Genomic DNA, 17,983 nt, shown 5'->3' on the forward strand with positions numbered 1-17,983 from the left:
TTTTTTAAAATATTATTGTTTTTTGTGTACTATTGAGTTGGAACTGGCCCGTAGCTGATCCTCTTGTGTTTTGCAGAGGCAGCTAATCACATGGGAGGAGTTTGCCCATCCTTCTCCTATGAAACAGCTGATGGCCTAGTGGGTAAAGGATTTGCACTGCTAACCCCAAGGCTGGTGGGTCAAACCCACCAGGTGCTCTAAAATAGAAATAAGTGCAGTCCTCCATGCTGTTCGCAGCCTCTGAAAACCCCTTGGAGGGTTGGTCAGCTGAGTCAGTTCCAAATCAATAGAAATGAAGTTTTTAAAAATGTATGTAAAAGTTTTATTTATTTATTTATACTGTTAATGTTGTTGTGGAGTACCCTAGAGTTGGAACCAACCCTGTAGCTGACCCTCTGGTGGGTTTTCAGAGGCAGTTAATTTTGTGGGAGGAGATTGTCCATCCTTCTCCCACGGAGCAGCTGACAGATTCTATATTCTGTATGGCAGAGCACCCTGTATTTATACCAGAACTCTGGTAGCCTGGTGGTAGGAAGCTGCACTGCAGTCCTGAAGACAGTGGTTCGAATCCGTCAGCTGTTCTGCGGGAAAAGGATGGGCAGTCTCCTCCTGTGTGATTAACTGCCTCTGAAAACCCACCAGAGGGTCAGCTATGGGTCGATCTGGCTCAACAGTACACATGAACAGCATATTTGGTTAAGTGTGCAAATAATTGTGAAAAAGCTCAAAATGCTGTGAGAATTACCAAAATCTGACAGAGAGACACAGGTGAGCATATACTGTTGGAAAATGGTGCTGATAGACTTGCTCAAAGCAGTCTGCCACAGACTTTTAGCTGTAAAAAAAAAGCATTATCTGTGAAATGCAAGAGAAATGAAGCACATTGAAATAAGACATGCCTACACACCACCTTTATTAGCTTCTTGTTTGCCTTTCCAGTGTTTCTTTATGTCAATAAAAGCAAATACGACTATTTTCTTCTTGTTACCTTCCTTACACACACACAACATGGTTTTATATACTCTGTCCCTGTTCTCTTTATCCAGCAGTGTTTCCTTGAGATCTTTTCATATAATTACATAGAATCTTCCTTCTTTTCACAGCTGTGCAATGCTCCATTGTGTGGAATATTTAATCAGCTAGTCTTTTGCTGGACCTGTGGGTGGCTTCCCACTTTTTGTTATTACAAACAATACAGCAGTGAATAATTTGGAAGTTTTTCCATAAAGCTTTTCCATCATATGATACAAGGGCATCTGTAAAGTTGCAAAGTCAAAGGTACATTTGTTAACTTTTAGAAATACTGCCAAGATTCTCCTCCAGAGGGAAATTAAACTCTCTTTAGCTTCTTTGAATTTGGAATTGTGTTAGATTTTGCCTTAAAAAATTATCTCTGAGTGATTCTGATGGTTATCTGCGTTCAAGAGGCTGCCATTGCTCTATTGTCTCTTAATCAGATATTCTGGGAGGATACTGAAGACAAAAATTAAAAGAAAATACTCTCTATATGCTTTTAAAGCATGTATGCAACACAGATTCCAGACTGTAACTTGTTTGACAGTTGTGCTTATGTGAAAGCTGTATATGAATCCAAAACAAAGGAATACTATGTGGTTTAAAAATCAGAAAAAGTGCATCAGCATGAAACTCTGTTTCATATGCTTTGGACATGTTCTTAAAAGGGGCTAGTCCTTGAAGACAGACATCTTGCCTGGAAAGGTGGAGGTCAGCATAAGAGAAGAAAACCCACAGCAAGATGAATTGACATGGTGACTGTAACAATGGGCTCAAGTGCTTCTGACATGGTGAGGATGGCACAAGGTGGGACAGAGTTCAGATCAGCTGTTCATAGGGTTGCTATGAGTTGTGGTTGACTCCACGGCATATAGTAACAATGGCAACAAGTCAATTTTTATTCTGAACAAATGATCTGAAAAGCTGAGCTGTTTGAAGATTATGGCCTCAAGATTGGAGGAAGACTTGTCAATGATCTGTAATATGCAGATGGCACAATCATGCTTGCAGAAGGTGAAGAAGACTTGAAGCACTCTTTAAAAGGGTAAAAGCCTACAGCCTTCAGTATGGACTACATGTCAACATAAAAAAGCCAAAAATCCTCCACATTGAACCAATAGGCAGCATCATGATAGATGGAGAAAAAATTGAAGTTGTCAACAATTTCATTTTACTTGGGTCCACAATCAATCAACACCCATGGAAACGGCAGTTAAGAAATCAAACAACCAGTGCAACAATGAATGAATGAATGAATGAAAATCCAAAATCTCTGTAAATGTTCATTAAAACTAATAAAATTTAATAATAATAATTAAAAAACCTCAAAAAAAAAAGAAATCAAACAACATATTGCATAGGGCAAAACTGCTGTCAAGTACTTCTTTGAAATGTATGAGAGCACAGATGTTGGAGCTCTGGTGGTTTAATGTTAAAGAATTGTGCTGCCAACCCAGAGACAAGTAATTCAGGTCCACCAGCTGCCCCGCAGAGGGGAATGGGCAGTCTCCTCCCTCGTGATTTGCATTCTCTGAAAGCCTTCTAGAGTCAGCTGTAAGTCATTTCCAACTCAGCAGCACATAGCAACAGTAACAAGTATAAATTTATAAATGCAATGACAGTTTAAAGACTAAGGTATGTTGGACCCAAGCGATGGTATTTTTAAGCTTCTTATGCCTGTGAAATGAATAAGGGAGATTAAAGAACTGATGCCTTTTCTTTGTGGTATTAGGAAGAGTCTTGACTATACCATGATCTGCCAAAAGAACAACTGTGTCATGGAAGAAATGCAGCCAGAATCCTCCTTAGAGGTGAAGATGATAAGACTTCTTATATATTTTGGGCATGCTGTTAGAAAGGGACAGTCTCTGGAAAGAGACCTAGAGTTTGGAAGGGTAAAAGATTGGCGAAGGAGAGGAAGGCTGTTGATGAGATGGACTGACACAGTGTTGGCAACAATGGGCTGACACATAGCAAAGATTGGCAGGAAGGTGCAGTCAGTCAGGGTGTCAGTGTGTGGTATATAGTGTTGCTATGAGTCAAAGTTGAGATTGTTAACAGCTCTAATTTGCTTGGCTCCCCAGTCAGCTCTCTTGGCACCAGCAGCCAGGAAATGAAAAGATGAATTGCATTGGGAAAATCTGCTGTCGGGGACCTCTCCAGGGTACTGAAGAGCAGTGGTGTCAGTCTGGAAACTAAGGTGTGCCCAATACAGGACATAATCTTCACAATTACTTGCTATGTGCCAGAGAGCTAAATGACTAAGGATGACAGAAAAGTTGATACCTTTGAGCTGTGGTGCTGGAGAAGAGTATTTTCAGTATATTGTGGATTGCTAAGAGAACAAACAGGTCTGTCCTGAAGAAAGCAAAACCAGACTGCTCCTTGGAAGCAAGGATTCTGAAGCTCCATCTGACATACTTTGGGCATGTTGCAAGGAAGGACCTGTCCCTTGGAGAGGGACATCATGCTTGGAAGGGTGGAGAAACAATGCAAGAAAGGAAAACCCTGAATGAGATGGATTGACTCAGTGACTGAGGTAATGAGGGTAGGCATGTCAGAGACAATGAAATTGGCTCAAGATAGAGTAGGGTTCAGAGCTGTTGTATGTATGGTCGCTATGAGTTGCAGGCGACTCCACAACACATCACAACAACAACTAATACTTGACAGCCCAGCACAACTCAGAAACTGAGCTAGGCACTTCCAGGATAGTTACAGCCGAGGGTGAAAACATTGCTGTGTGGTGGGATGCCTGCCTTCCACTAAGCAAGCTCTGTTAAAGGAAGGCAGCACTCATCAGCTAGTTGGAGCCTCGGATCACAAGGGTTCAGGAAAGCCAGAGTGTCAGAAGGACTCGTCTGGGCCTGTGTGAGGAAAACTCTCAATCACTCTTCAGGAGGAATGCCCGAATCAGAGCTGAAGGACAGGGCCTTCAGGACAGGGCCTTGTGGAAGCTCCAGGGAGGTAGAGGAGTTTGACAAAGCCAGCCTAAAAGAATTCCATTTTATTACCTGAGAATGTGGAACATTCTTGTTCTAAACTCCTGGTGGAGGAATTCCTGGTGGAGGGGGAAACTCTCACCTCCTCAGTGAGGCAGCATCTGTATCATGGATCACTTGATGGTTCTTTCCATGTTTACTCTACGTGGGGAGCTACCTGAAAGCATCGGGAAAATTCTGCATCAATAATGAGTTGAGAATATGCCAAGAGGAGCGAGTCATGTTCAAAGCAAGCTGGAGGGTCAGACTCTGCTTTGACTCTCTCCTGCAGCTATAATTTCAATTAACAAAACATTTTGCTATTTTTCAGAGACTTTGGCAGCACTTCTGCCCAAAGGAAGAAAGGCAATATTCCCTTTATGTTTGAAAAGCACGCTGCAGAAGAAAGCAGAGTAGTGTTGTTGAAAGAAGCACAGGATTTAGTGTCCAAACACAGAGGTTTTCAGTCTGGTTCTGTCACTTATTAGTAATTAGTCTTGGCAAGACATTAAATTTTCCAAACCTTCGTTTTCTGATGGGTGGTTCCACAGTGTCCCTTTCAACAAGAAATAATGCAAAAATGCTTTACAAAAACATAGGCTGTGGCTTGTACCATATGAGTTTGGGGGCCTCTAATAACTTCAGTGCATATCCATTGTCTAAAGTGATTGAGTTAACTTTTCAAAATGTGGTTCTTATAAAAGCTCAGTGTCTGCCTGCCCTTTAAAGTATCCATCTGGTTTCCACAGGCTCATGGGCCTTCTGCTCCCTTGAGAGCCATCCCAGCTGTAGGAGACAATGTGATTCTTCTAGTCACTCAGCCCAAGAGACCAGAGCCACCTTGTTCCAAATGTAATCAGAATCCCGGAGCTCTATTCATGTCATGGTTAAGCTGGCTGAAAGGTCATCAGTTTGAACATCTCTGAGGCAGAAAACACATGAGGTAGCTCTGCTCTGTCATACACACTCATGATGGGTCAGAATCCATAGCACATAACAACTTTCAAAATAGAACCACAGTCTGCCCACGTTTCACCTCACTGGTCTCAACTGCCAGGATGATTGTGATTCTTTACACAACGGAGAGCACACCCTTCAAGACAAAATCAGATCATATCAGTCCGCTCGTTCAAAACTCACTGGTGGCTCTGCTTCCCACAAGGAACAGACCGTGACCATGAGCTCTTTGAAATCTGGTTCTGCCGAGGTTACTGGGCTCATCTCCTGCCTTCACCTGCTTGCTCCAGTCGCACTGGCCATTTTCCTTTTCCTGACGGAAGCTAAGCCCACTCATACCTCTGGAGTGTGAAAATGCTGGTCCTTCTTGAGGTCCTTGGGTGACATACACAGTTTGTACTCCATGGCTAACCTATAAGGTTGTCAGTTCAAACCCACCCAGCAATGCCATGGGAAAAGTCCTGACAATTTTCCATGAAGAAAACGCCTATGGAGTTGGAGTTCTACTCTGTGACATAGGGGGTTTCCCCAAGTTCTGTCGGCTCTGTTGCAGTGGCTTTGCTGTGAGCTTTTTTACTCCTTCTTGCTGACAGTGTTCTTTTCCCTGAACCCACACACTCACTTCCTCTGTTTCTTCAGGGCTCTGCTCAGGTGGCACGTGATTCAGCTATTGTTGTTGTTGTGTACCGTAGAGTCGGAACAGACCCATAGCTGACCCTCCAGCGGGTTTGTAGAGGCATTTAATAGCATGGGAGGAGATTGTTCATCCTTCTCCTGCAGAGAAGCTGATGGCCTTTGGGATTGCAGCACAGCTTCTTGTCACCAGGCCACCAGAGCTATAAAATCTAAAATAACAAGCCCTCTCTCCCCAGCATCTAACACATACAACTCCCTTCCTCCTTACCTGCCTTTATTTATCTCTAACTTGACATTTCATGCATTTGTCTTCTATTATTTCTTCTACTCACCACCCTTCCAAATGTAAGAGTCATAAAAGGATGAAGACACAACATATACGAACTCTGTAAACAAACCAATATATTTTTTTAAATAATATTTTTTTTTAAAGAGAGTCCCAAAAGGAGACACTATTATATCCCCAGAGCCTAGAACAGTCTCTAGTAGGGACTCAGTAAATAATTATTGGTTGAATGAATTAATTACTGAAGTGTAATACATACACACTTACCTACACAAATAAGCAGGTAAGTAGATGAGTGGTATTAAAGTAATAACAATAAAGCTGATTCCCCCCAATAACTATTTCTTCTCTCTCCCTTTGTAAATTGCCTATTTGCAAGGCGCCTTGTTCATCTTCTTCCCTGTGGGGTGCATGAAATAATTTTAGTTGTATGTGTTCTGTAGATATTCAAAACCTTGGCTTATAGACTTGTTTTCTGTTTTGAAATGAGTACATTAAGGTAAGGTTCTGTTTTCACTTAAGATGAATTGTTTTTAAAGATTGAATGGATCGCTAGTGTATGAGTCACTTTTCTTCCTCTACTTCTGTAATTCCACTTTGTTTCTCAGAATTAGATTCGTGTGCTTTGGGCGACCACGGCTGTGAACACTCATGTGTAAGCAGTGGAGAGTCTTTCGTGTGCCGATGCTTTGAAGGATATGTCCTCCGTGAAGATGGAAAAACCTGCAGAAGTAAGTTGTTACTGGAGATGGCGCATATTACTTTGTGGGACCACTACTTAAATCTGCTATCCTGAGAGTAAGCCCCAAAGCCACACCATCAACTCATAGAACTTGGCTAGTGGAACAACTCCAGAGCCTTGGGCCCTGGTAGCTCAGTGGTAAGGCATTATACTGTCAATGCAGAAGTATGTGGTTGGAGACTACCAGCTACTCTGAGGGACAAGGATGAGCAATCTCCTCACATGTGATTAACTGCCTCTGAAAACCAACTGGAAGAGGGTCAACCCTGACTCAGTGGTACACAACAACAACAACAGTCTTTACAGGAACAGATTACCACTTTTTTTTTCTCCTGTGGAGTGGCCTGGTGGGTTCAAACCCAGACTTTTTTGGTTAGCAGTCAAGCACTTAACCACTATGCCACTAGGACTTCTTAGGAGACAGTCAGTCAGTTACCTTCAAAAGCAAATGCCACGTGATGACTACATGTTATGTATGATCCTAGGTGATTTCTTGGAACAATAAAAAGACATTGCACAAAAATAAAGAAAATCTAAATAAGCTATGACTTTAGTTAGGTTCCCCCCGACCTGAGTTAGCTGTTAATAATGTATCACTATTGGTTCATCTGGTAGCCTAATGGTAAGAAAGTGTGTTACAATCCCAAAGGCATGTGGTTTGAGTCCACCAGCTGTTCCACCGGAGAAGGATGGGAAAATCTCCTGTGCGATTTACTGCCTCTGAAAACCTGCTGCAGGGTCAGCTGTGAGTCAGTTCTTACTTGATAACACACAACAGTTGGTTTGCTGAGCTTTGATGGCCTGGTGGTAAGGAGCTGTGCTGCCAACCTGAAGGGGGAAAATGGACCTTCTCCTCCTGTACAGTTTACTGCCTCTGAAAGCCTGCTGGCGGGTCAGCCGTGGGCTGGTTCTGACTCAGCAGTACATGACAGCATAACAGGGGTCATTGGGAGGGAGCTCTGGGGTTGTGGTCCACAGAGGGTTGGGCTGCTAACCCACCAGTTCTAATCTGTGCCTTTTGTAGCCTCAGAAAACTCACTGGCAGGGAGCTAGGAGTCAGTGCCAACTTGACGGCAGTGATATTTGGTTCATTAATTATAACAAACACATCATGCACATATTAAGGTGTTAAGGCCTCTTAGGTGATTAGTAACACCAGAGAGGTGCTCAATGCTTAGAATAACCGACTATAGCTTCAAAAGGGCAGCATGTGTCCAGAGATAGAGCTCAGAAAGCTGGAAGGGGTCGGATAGAGGATTAATGGAGATGAGTCTACAGGGAGGAAGCTGGACTATGTGGTTCCATTGTGTGTATTGTAATTAATGTTATAAAACAAAATGTGTGGGAATGGAAAACCAGTTTGCTTTCTAAACTTTTACTCAAATCATGGGAAAAAAAATTAATTTTTTTGTTGTTTGAGGAAAAAAATAGTAGAGGAAATGGTAGAGGAGGATTTTGAAAATCTTGGCATTATCTTCTTACTTTTTCTGTAAATATGAAGCATGCTAATGAATAAAATCTGTTTAAGGGGGAAAAAATCCAACAAAATACCAAGTGAACAGAAAAAGTCCATGCCTGAGCCACAACTGAAGTTGGTAATTCATGCTCTGGAGCAGGAAACAGCGGTTCAGCAGTGCACTCTAGTCGAGAGAGGGCTAATCTTTTTGAAAGCCAAGATTTTAACATCTGTGCATGTTGTATACTTACTGGGAAAGTTGCTGAGTTTCTCTGAGCCTCTGTTTATTTATTTTTAAGAATATTATGGCGGTGTTGGACTTCTGGTGGCATCATGGAGGCCATCTCAGATGAAGCCATTCTTAATATTGTATAATGAAAGTTTCTCAGATGAAGCCAAGAGAAACCTGCTCTCCTCCAGCAGCCTTTGAATCCCAAGTGGGGGAAAGGGGGGAAGCCATAGTCAAACCCAAAACACATCTCTGTACAGCAAAGGGTAGCATGTCTCCCCAGGCTCATAGCTTTCATCCCTACTAACAGTGTTTTCTACAGTCTTCTCAAAGAACTTGCAAAGAGCCACTCACATTGACACGTTGAAGGGAAGCTGTAACTGCAATTACTCCTCTCATTTTTCAGACAGGAAAGCTAAGACTCCAAGAGATTAAGTGATTCTCCTAAGTCATATATTATGTCAGGGGCAAAGCCAACATTAGATTTCAGTTCCACTAATCTAAATTGATGTCTAATCTCCTAAGTAATCATTCCAGCAGTGTTTCCATTTCGATATGAGAGACTCCTTGTGTAGAATGCCGATGATGGATTGCAGTTTTAGAAAACATTGAAGTAAGTGGTGGTGACTGATGGGGCTGCTGAGAGTGAGAAGAATGTGAAGAGTTAGCTCGAATTAGAGCCACTTCACCCTCCATTTTACTTTCTGCCCCATATATCACTGAGCTCACGTGCACTAGAGTCCAGTGGCTGAGACGGATGGACCCTCCAAAGTGAAACCCATGTAAAATTGATGTGGGTGAAATGGTTTAAACTTGCTCCCTTGTCCTCAGGGAAAGATGTCTGCCAAGCAGTAGACCATGGCTGTGAACACGTTTGTGTGAATAGTGATGACTCCTACATCTGCAAGTGCTTGGAGGGATTCCGGCTTGCTGAAGATGGAAAACACTGCAAAAGTAAGTTGCTTCAGGGTGGATAAGAACGTTTTTCCATCTGTGGGGTCCACAGAGTTACAGAGCTTCATTTCATCTTTCAAATCTTTATTACTAAAACCACAGATGGCAGGCCCTGCCTTGAGTGCTCTGTGAGTGTTCTGTGAGGGATCAGTTCGCTCAGCTCCTCGTTCTTTAGGAATTTCTCTAGTTGTCAGACTCTCTGCCTTTTTTCTTTGTCTCTTGGTAGAGGAAGCCCTGGATGGCACAGATGGTTAAGTGGTTGCCCTTTAACCCAAAGGTTGGTGGTTTGAATCTATACAGTAGTCACCTCAGCAGAAAGATCTAGACTCTTCTTCTGAAAGGTCACAGCCACTGGAAACCCCCTGGGGTACAGCTCTACTTTAAAACACATGGGGTTGCCTTGAGTCAGACTGACTGGAGAGCTACTGGTATCATTTTGGAGATGAGGATATTGGACCTTCCCTGATACGTGTGTGCCTAGCTTGCCGCTGGGCTGAATTAGACTTTCTACCAGCACTCACTGGATTGGAATGAATGCTAATTTAGTTGAGAGGCAAATGAAGGACAATATTTAGTTTTTGATAAAAGATATATAGTACTTAGAGGTTGAAAGAGACATAGATATACTAGTTCAGTGAGATAGACAGAAGAGCACAGGGCAGTGTTTTTTTCTCCTCTGTGAAACTCAACCCTGTACGGGTTTTGACATTGTCTGCTTGACATTGCAACGTGCTACCCTGGCAGGTTAAAAGGCCCATGTTAATTAAGGCAAAGTTAATTCATTTGCCTTGTAGCTTGATTCTGGGAAATTTCCTCACAGATTCCTTTGAGATAACAAAGTTGAACTGGACAAGACTTTGCCTCACTTTTCAGGAAGAAGGGCTCCTGCCTTTAGCTAAGAGTTTCGTTTGAACAGCTGGTGCTTGGACTGTCCATGGCACCCTACACAATTCTGTACTTTCACGAAACAATTTTGTTGTTGTTGTTGTTGTTGGTAGGTGCCGTTGAGCAGAGTGTGACCCACAGCCACCCTATGAACAACAGTTCTGAACTGTGTCCTATCGCGTGCCAACCTCACAGTCTCTGACACACTAGAGCCCATTGCTGGAGTCACTGTGTCAATCAGCCTGGTTGAGGATCTTCCTCTCCTTCACCGTCCCTCCACCTTTCTAAGCATGGTGTCCTTCTGCAAGGAATAACCTTTTCTAGAAACATGCCTAAAGTATGCAAGACAGAGCTCCCAGGGAGCACTCTGGCTTCACTTTCTCTAAACAGTTAGTGTTGTTGTGTACCATCGAGTTGGAACCAACCCATAGCTGAGCGCCCTGGCGGGTTTTCAGAGACAGTTAATCCCAGGGGAGGAAATTGCCGATTCTCCTCCTGCCAAACAGCTGGTGGGTTCGAACTGCTGCCTTCAGGATTGGTCAAAGTTACTATATAAACTCTCACCAAAAACAAAATAAAATGTTACTTAAACATTCTACTTTTTGCCTTCACATGGTAGCTCCTTTCTTTAGAGAGACCAGTCTACAATCTGCCCATTTTGTCTGCCTGAACAGTTTATTAATCATTTTAATTCTATCAAAATGTCTATTACCCACACTCCAACTATTCATTCAGCATGTTTCTTGCTTAATAAACTAAGCTGTTTTATACAAGGTGTACCTTCAACTTCTAGAATGTGATTGCTAAAGCAAACTACCATTCTCACCTCCTACATGGACCTGTAGTCATTTTTTTCCATTTAGAAAGATGCTTATCCTTTTACAAGGTAAGGATGGAAAAGCAGCTAGGTTGTCGAGACATGAAAAAGGAAAGAGACTGAGTCAGTGCTCAGGAAACATGGTGTCTCGGCTGTGTCGTCAGCTTGTTGCTGACCTTGGTCAACTCAGTAAAAGTCCTGTTTCTTAATTTATAAGCTGGGTATAATTACCCCTGCATCCCTCCCTTCACAGGATGTTGTGAGGGTTAAAGCGCTGTAACTCCTTTGAAGAGTTTAAAGAACCTCACACATGAGAAATGTTCATTAGGCCATGAACACTAGAGTGTTTGGGATATCTGTGGAAAAAAGATCAGCAGCTTGAGAGAATCAAAACACCAAGCACATCTGGCTATTCTAAAAATAACAATGAATCCAGGTCACCCTGTGACCCATCTAATTCTTTAGGCTTGTGGGAGTGAGAGCTTTCTGAGTGGGGCATTTTATCAAGGCCCAGCCTGGCTGTAAAAGAAAGTATCATAAAGAAAATGTTAACAGAGATAGTTTAAAAAAAAATATGATTACTTCCATGAGCTATCCTTACGTGACTCTTCAGTCTAACTCATTTCTACACTAGTTCAACTTCCTATGTTTTCCTCAGGGAAGGATGTCTGCAAGTCGACACACCACGGCTGTGAACACACTTGTGTTAACAATGGCGATTCGTACATCTGCAAATGCTCACGGGGATTTGTTCTTGCCGAGGATGGGAGACAGTGCAAGAGTAAGTGATCTAAATTTGGCTCGTTGTTTTAACTTAGTTTCGCAGCAACTGCTTTTTGGTGTATTTTCAGGGAACAAATCCCTCCTTTGTTTCTCCTATGAATAGAAATGAGTGTGTATGAATACAGAATGGAAAAGCAACAACTGCAGCATCTGTGGAAATAACCTTCTGGCTTTAGTAGACAGTAAGTTCATTATCAGCCAAAAGGCTACAGCAATCCTAGGATGAATAGGAATATCTGGAAGGAGGGTGTTGTGAATCACGCTCTGATCCTTCTGAGCATTACACTTTAGAAAGAAAGGGATGGACCAAAGGTTTAAACACAGCCACAAAAGTAGCAGGAGAATCTTGAGTGAATTATAATCTCAGAGTAGAGACTTTTCTGAGCTTGAAAAGAAATAAAAGTCATAAGGGAACAAAAGTGAGGTGGGAAATGTTGTTGTTGTTGTTGTTGTTAAAGTGCTGTCGTCTCATAGACGACTCATAGCGACCCTATGAATGAAAGACCTGAACACTTGTATAACTTTCTTCATTTCTCCATGTTCATAGAGTTTCCGGAGGCAAGCTGTTTCGGAAGTGGATGCCACTCCTACTTCCAAGCTTGTTTTAATTGGGGAGCTCCACCAAACACTGTCCACCATCGGTAAACAATATCACAATGAACACATCAGTGTCACAGTGTTTAGCATTACAGCAACCAGAAGTTACCTCTGTACAGCAAACGGACAGACTAGTGCTATACCACCTAGAAGAATGTTTGACCAAAAACATTTAAAACCAGGCCTGAGGACCACAGATTAAAATCACCCACCTTTAGCTTGGTAGCATCACTTTGTATCCACTAGGTTAAGAAATTAAAGCTGAAATTTGTTTTGTTTTGACCTATCATTTTTCAGAGACCAAAGTATGTGATGATGTCTTTTGCTGGCTATGATACATTGTAATAGGAAATTACAGATAATCAGTGGGCATTCGAATTGGTAAACTTTGGGAAGGCAGTTTGGCAGTATTTCAGACACAGTTGTACCTCATGGAATTTGTCTTACAGATACGTGCTTATGTACAAAATGGTATTATCAAGGGTATTGGGTAGCTGGGGGTGAAAGGAAATAAGATAAATGGTCATCATAAGAGATTTGTTAAATAAAGTATGATAAAATAGAATATTATGTAGCTGTTAAAAGCATGCAGCAGTCATAAATGTATTCAAATGCAATTATTTCCAAGATATTTTAAGTATAAAAAGTGTGGTGCTGAATGGTTTATGCAGTATGTTACTGGATTAATTTTCTAAAGGTGCTATAACAAATTTCCACAAACTGTGTGGCTTAAAACAGCTATAATTCTTCTTTTATTCTATAGGCTAAGAGTCTTAAGTCAAGGTGTTGACAGAACTCTGCTGTTTAAATGTTCTTGGGGAAAGTCTGTTCAATATCTTTTCTTATATTTTCGTGTTGCTGGCAATGCACGGTATCTTCTGACCCCCATGCTTGTCATCTTGTGGTGTTCTTCAGGTGTCTCTGTCTCTTTTCATCTTTTTGTAAGGACACCAGTCATGTTGGACCAGGGCCTATCCTAAAGAATGGCCTCATCTTAACTTGGTAATGCACAGGACATAAAAGAAAGGCACAGGAAGGGTTGTGAGCAACAACAATTTCTGCTTTTATCTTTATGCTTGGCTTATCAAATTGATAAAAAAAATGTGCTTGACATAAACACAGTCACATAACAGATGTGGAAGTTGTCTAGAAGACAAGGTACATGTTGTGTACTTTGGTGACCGGTAGTGCTGTCTCAGAGGGACCATATGCAGAGGATGCTGAAAGGTCTAGCAACACACAAAAGATTCCCATGATGTTGTACATCAGCACCAGGACCACAGTGCCAACATCTGACAGAAAACAGACAGACTTAAAATTCAGTGCAATCTTCCAAGAAGTTTCCCTACTAACCCAACATGCTGTCATTCCTCTGACTGCCCCAGCACTAAACATTTCTGCAACAAAAGTTTATTTACTGAGTACTGGTCTTGTGCAAGGCAGTGGGCATAGCAAGCTTATAAGAGTCTGAAGCAAAATCCCTGGCATCAAGTTGATCCTAGTCAGGTAACTATGCAATGCAGTCCTCCCTCCACACTGCACGTTGTATTGTTAGGTGCCACTGAGCTGAGTATGGCTCACAGCCACCCTGTGAACCCTGTCCTAGTCTGTGCCATCCTGACACATTTGAGCCCATTGCTGCTGTCACCACGACAGTCCACCTCACTGAGGGTTACGCTCTCCTTCACTGATTCCATGTTGCCTCTCCTAGCAACATGGCCAAAATATGTGAGATGAGGCTTCGCCATGCTTACCTCTATGGAGCACTCTGTCTGCCCTCTCTCCAAGACATATTTGTTTGTTCATTTGACAGTCCATGGGATGTTCAATATTCTTCTCCAACACCACAACTCAAAGGCATCAGTTCTTCTTCTGTCATCCATATTCATTGTCCACTTCTCAGTGCATAGCACGTGATTGAAAAGGCCATGCCCTGAATCAAGTTTGCCTGGTCTTCAAACTGACATCATTATTCCTCAGTAATTTAGAGAAGTCTCCGATAGCTGACTTTCCCAGTGCAATACATCTCCTGATCTCCTGGCTGCTGGTACCAAATGTGTTAATTGTGGATCCAAGTAAATAAAATTCTTGGCCAGTGGTTATGATTTGTGTCTTCTTCATGTTGCAATGCAATCCATATGGAAGGCTGCAGTTTGTGATCTGCAGCAAACATATCAAGTCTTCCCCAGTTTCAGCACGTAAGGTTGTGTCATCTGCATAATGCAGGTTGTTGATAAGTCTTGCTCTGATCCTGATGTCTCATTCTTCTTCATAAAGTCCAGCTTTTTGAATGTTTTGTTCAACATACAGGAGAGATAGTTTTGGAGGAAGGAAACAACCCTGACTTATACCTGCCTGATTTTAAGCCATGCAGTGTTCCCTTGCTCCCAGTGCCAGTTGGTATTCCGTCAAGTCCTGGGGCCTTATTTTGGCCAGTGCCCTCAGTGCAGCTTGAAATTCTTCCATCACTACCATTGACTCTTGCTCTTATGGTTCTTCCTGAATTTTTTCAATGTATTTATATATATCTTTTAAAGTCTCTTCATATCCAGATTGCTTAAGAATTTACATACAGTTTTTGTCTTTCTTTTACTGTCTACCATCTGAGTTGGTATTTTGTTTTGTCTTACTTTTGTGTTGCCCCATTGTACAGTCATTTTTTAATCACACACGTCTGAGCTGTAAAAGGGCACAGCCTTGGAAATCAGACAGAGCAGTTCTGCTCTGCACACCTGGGGTCACCATGAATAGGAATCGACTCAGCAGCGGTGAATGACATCATCCACCTCCTCTACTCTCTGAGTCCTTCCTTGGCAGGGAACATGTAGCCTTCATTTCTCTACCCCTCATCTCTGGATCCTGGGAGCTCTGATGGGATAGTCCACAGAGAGTTACACTGCTAACCTAAAGGTGGAGCTTCTCTGCCAGTTCAAATCTACCCGAGGCTCCATGAAAGAAGATGGAAAATCTACCTCCTTGCACTTCAGTCTCTGAAAACCCCCTGGTGGGTCAGCTATCAGTTATGACCCTCAGTGAGTTTGGGGTTTATTTTTAGTGTGTCTCTCTCTCCTCTCCCTCCTTTCTCCTCTCCCTCCTCTCTCCTCTCCTCTCCTCTCCTCTCCTCTCCTCTCTCCCCTTTCTCTCTCTCTCTCTCTCTCCATACCATCATGTGAAATCCATGTGTATAGTCTGCATTTATGTTTCTTGTAAGTAATAATAATTTGCAATGAATAGGTCATTGATTGTGCAGAATTCTATTATTCTGTCTTCAGCATTATTTCTGTCACCAAGTCCAGGTTTTCAGACTACTGATCCTTCTTCCTTGTTCCCAACTTTTGCATTCCAGTCACCCATTATTATTCGTGTTTTTTAAAAATTTTTTTATTATTATTATTAGTGTGTGTGTGTACCGTCAAATTGGATCTGACTGGTACAGGAGGAGATTGTCCCTCCTTCTCCAGCAGAGCATCTCGTGGACATTTTTATTAATGTATCTTAATTGTATGTTCAATCGACTTCCAACTGCAAAGACTAGTGGAAGTCTTCTATTTTCTCCACTTTGGCTGTAGTTGTTGGTGCATATATATGAATGATAGTGATGTTCACTAGACATCTTTGTATGTGTATGGATATTATCCTGTCACTCACGATGCTGTATTTCAAGATGCATCTAGGGAAGACTCCATTTTCCCTCATCTTTTCATCTCCGGTATAGTAGATGTTATGATCATCTGATTGAAAAACGCCCCAGGCCAATTCATCTCATTTTACCAATATCTAGTATGTGTGTCAGTATTCCATTTCTTTCTTAACAATGTCTAATTTTCCTACGTTCATGCTTCTCACATTCCACATTCCATTCACTGCTTATAGCCGTTCCTCCTCCTTTGTGGTTCCATATTTGAGGGCTCAGCCTCAGTTGCCGTATCTACTAGTCTCCTCTAAGTGTGCTCTGTTGTACATAGGGTTTTCGAAGGCCTGTTAAGGCCTAAGTGGATGATGGCCAGTCCTTCTTCCTGGTTCATCTTAATGCAAATGCTCAGACTTAGAACAGTATTTGACAGACAAACATTTTACAGAAAGGAGCAGATGAAAGACATTTCCCAATCATAGAAGCAGCCAATAGATTCAGTGTCGCTCCCCACACTTGGCAAGTGTGTCTTGACCCATCCCTTTCCCGTTCCACCAGCAACCCTTTCCACTCCTGGCTACCCCGTTCAACACCTCCCTCTTCCCATCTAGCCCTTGATATGCTTGGAAGGATGGAGGGACAGCAGAGGAGGGAACGACCTTCGATGAGAAGGATTGACTCAGTGACTGCTTAATGGGGGTAGATGTGTCAGAGACAATAAGGTTGTCTCAGGATACAGCAGGGTTCAGAGCTGTTGTTGTACATTGGGTTGCTATGAGTCACAGGCAACTTGACGGCACATAACAACAACATCTATCTCCATGACTATAGTCTCATTTGCCTTCCCACAGCTGTTCATCTTAAATATGATCCAGGTATTGACTCGTAGATTGGTGGGTTAATCCTGTTATTGCAGGATTGTGTGTGTAATGTTGATCTAATAAAACTTAATAAAGAATTATCACTGTGAATTCTGTTTTTACCCTGAAGTTGCTCAGGCAACTCAGACATACGTAAAATAAAGCTAAAAAGTTTATGCAAATGCTTAAGCAATCGGGGTGTAAAGAGTCTTTTATTATTTGTTGTTGTTATGTGCCATTCAGTTGACTACGACTCATAGTGATGCTATGCATAAATAGCTCTGAACCCTGCCCTATCCTGAGCCAATCTCACTGCCTCCAGCACTCTTATTATAACCTCAGTTACTTTGTTAAGCCATCTCAGCCAGGGTCTTCTCCTGCACTTTCCCCTTTACCTTTCCAAGCTTGATTCCCTTCTTCAAGGACTGGTCCCTCCTGGCAACGTTCCCAAAGTATGTGAGACAGAGCTTCAAAATCCTTGTCTCCAAGGAGTAACTTAGTTTCACTGTCTCCACACAGACTTGTTTCTTCTCTTGGCTGTCCATGTTCAGTACTCTTCTTGAGCACCACAGCTCAAAGGCATCAATTCTTCTGTCATCCTTAGTCACTGTCCAGTTCTCTGGTGCATAGCAAGTAATTACAAAGACAATGACCTGGATCAGGCACACCTTAGTCTCTAGACTGACATCGCTGCTCTTCAGCACTCTGGATAGATCCCTGACAACAGATTTTCCTAATACATTTCATCTTCTGATTTCCTGACTGCTGGTGCCAAGAATGTTGAGTGTGGAACCAAGCGAGCTGGAATTGTTAACAAGCTCAGTCTCTTCTCCATCTGTCATGGTGCTGTTGCCAATTGACCCAGTGATGAGAATCTTTATATCTTTTTTCTTTTTCTTCCCAGGTCCCTCCCACCAGCCCACCAAGAATCTTTATATTCTTGATATTCAGCTTCAATCCATATTGAAGACTGTGGACCACATTAAAAAAAAAATTACAGATCTCAAATTGATGATTTCATTTCATATACAATCTATAGCAGGAGATAGCATTCTCTTAATATAACAAGAAGCTATCTAATCTTTCAAAGTGAAGTACAACAAAGCTCAAAAGAAAATAATTCTGGGCCTGAGCTGTATAATATGCTAAATTTAT

At 42.1% G+C, this 17,983-nt stretch overlaps 1 protein-coding gene across 3 annotated transcripts in view; it reads left to right on the forward strand.

Annotated features, from left to right (window-relative positions):
• Positions 1 to 17,983, forward strand: part of MATN2 (matrilin 2) — a 189,519-nt gene that overhangs the window by 152,283 nt on the left and 19,253 nt on the right. For all 3 annotated transcript variants that reach the window (XM_006900358.1, XM_006900357.1, XM_006900359.1), the window contains 3 exons: positions 6,483 to 6,605; positions 9,133 to 9,255; positions 11,616 to 11,738. In XM_006900358.1, the coding sequence (XP_006900420.1) occupies positions 6,483 to 6,605; positions 9,133 to 9,255; positions 11,616 to 11,738 (369 nt within the window). The remainder of the gene's footprint in view (positions 1 to 6,482; positions 6,606 to 9,132; positions 9,256 to 11,615; positions 11,739 to 17,983) is intronic.

The sequence above is a fragment of the Elephantulus edwardii genome, unplaced genomic scaffold (assembly GCF_000299155.1).
Source record: "Elephantulus edwardii isolate Elephantulus edwardi_28Jun2011 unplaced genomic scaffold, EleEdw1.0 scaffold00282, whole genome shotgun sequence".
NCBI classification, from domain to species: Eukaryota; Metazoa; Chordata; class Mammalia; order Macroscelidea; family Macroscelididae; genus Elephantulus; species Elephantulus edwardii.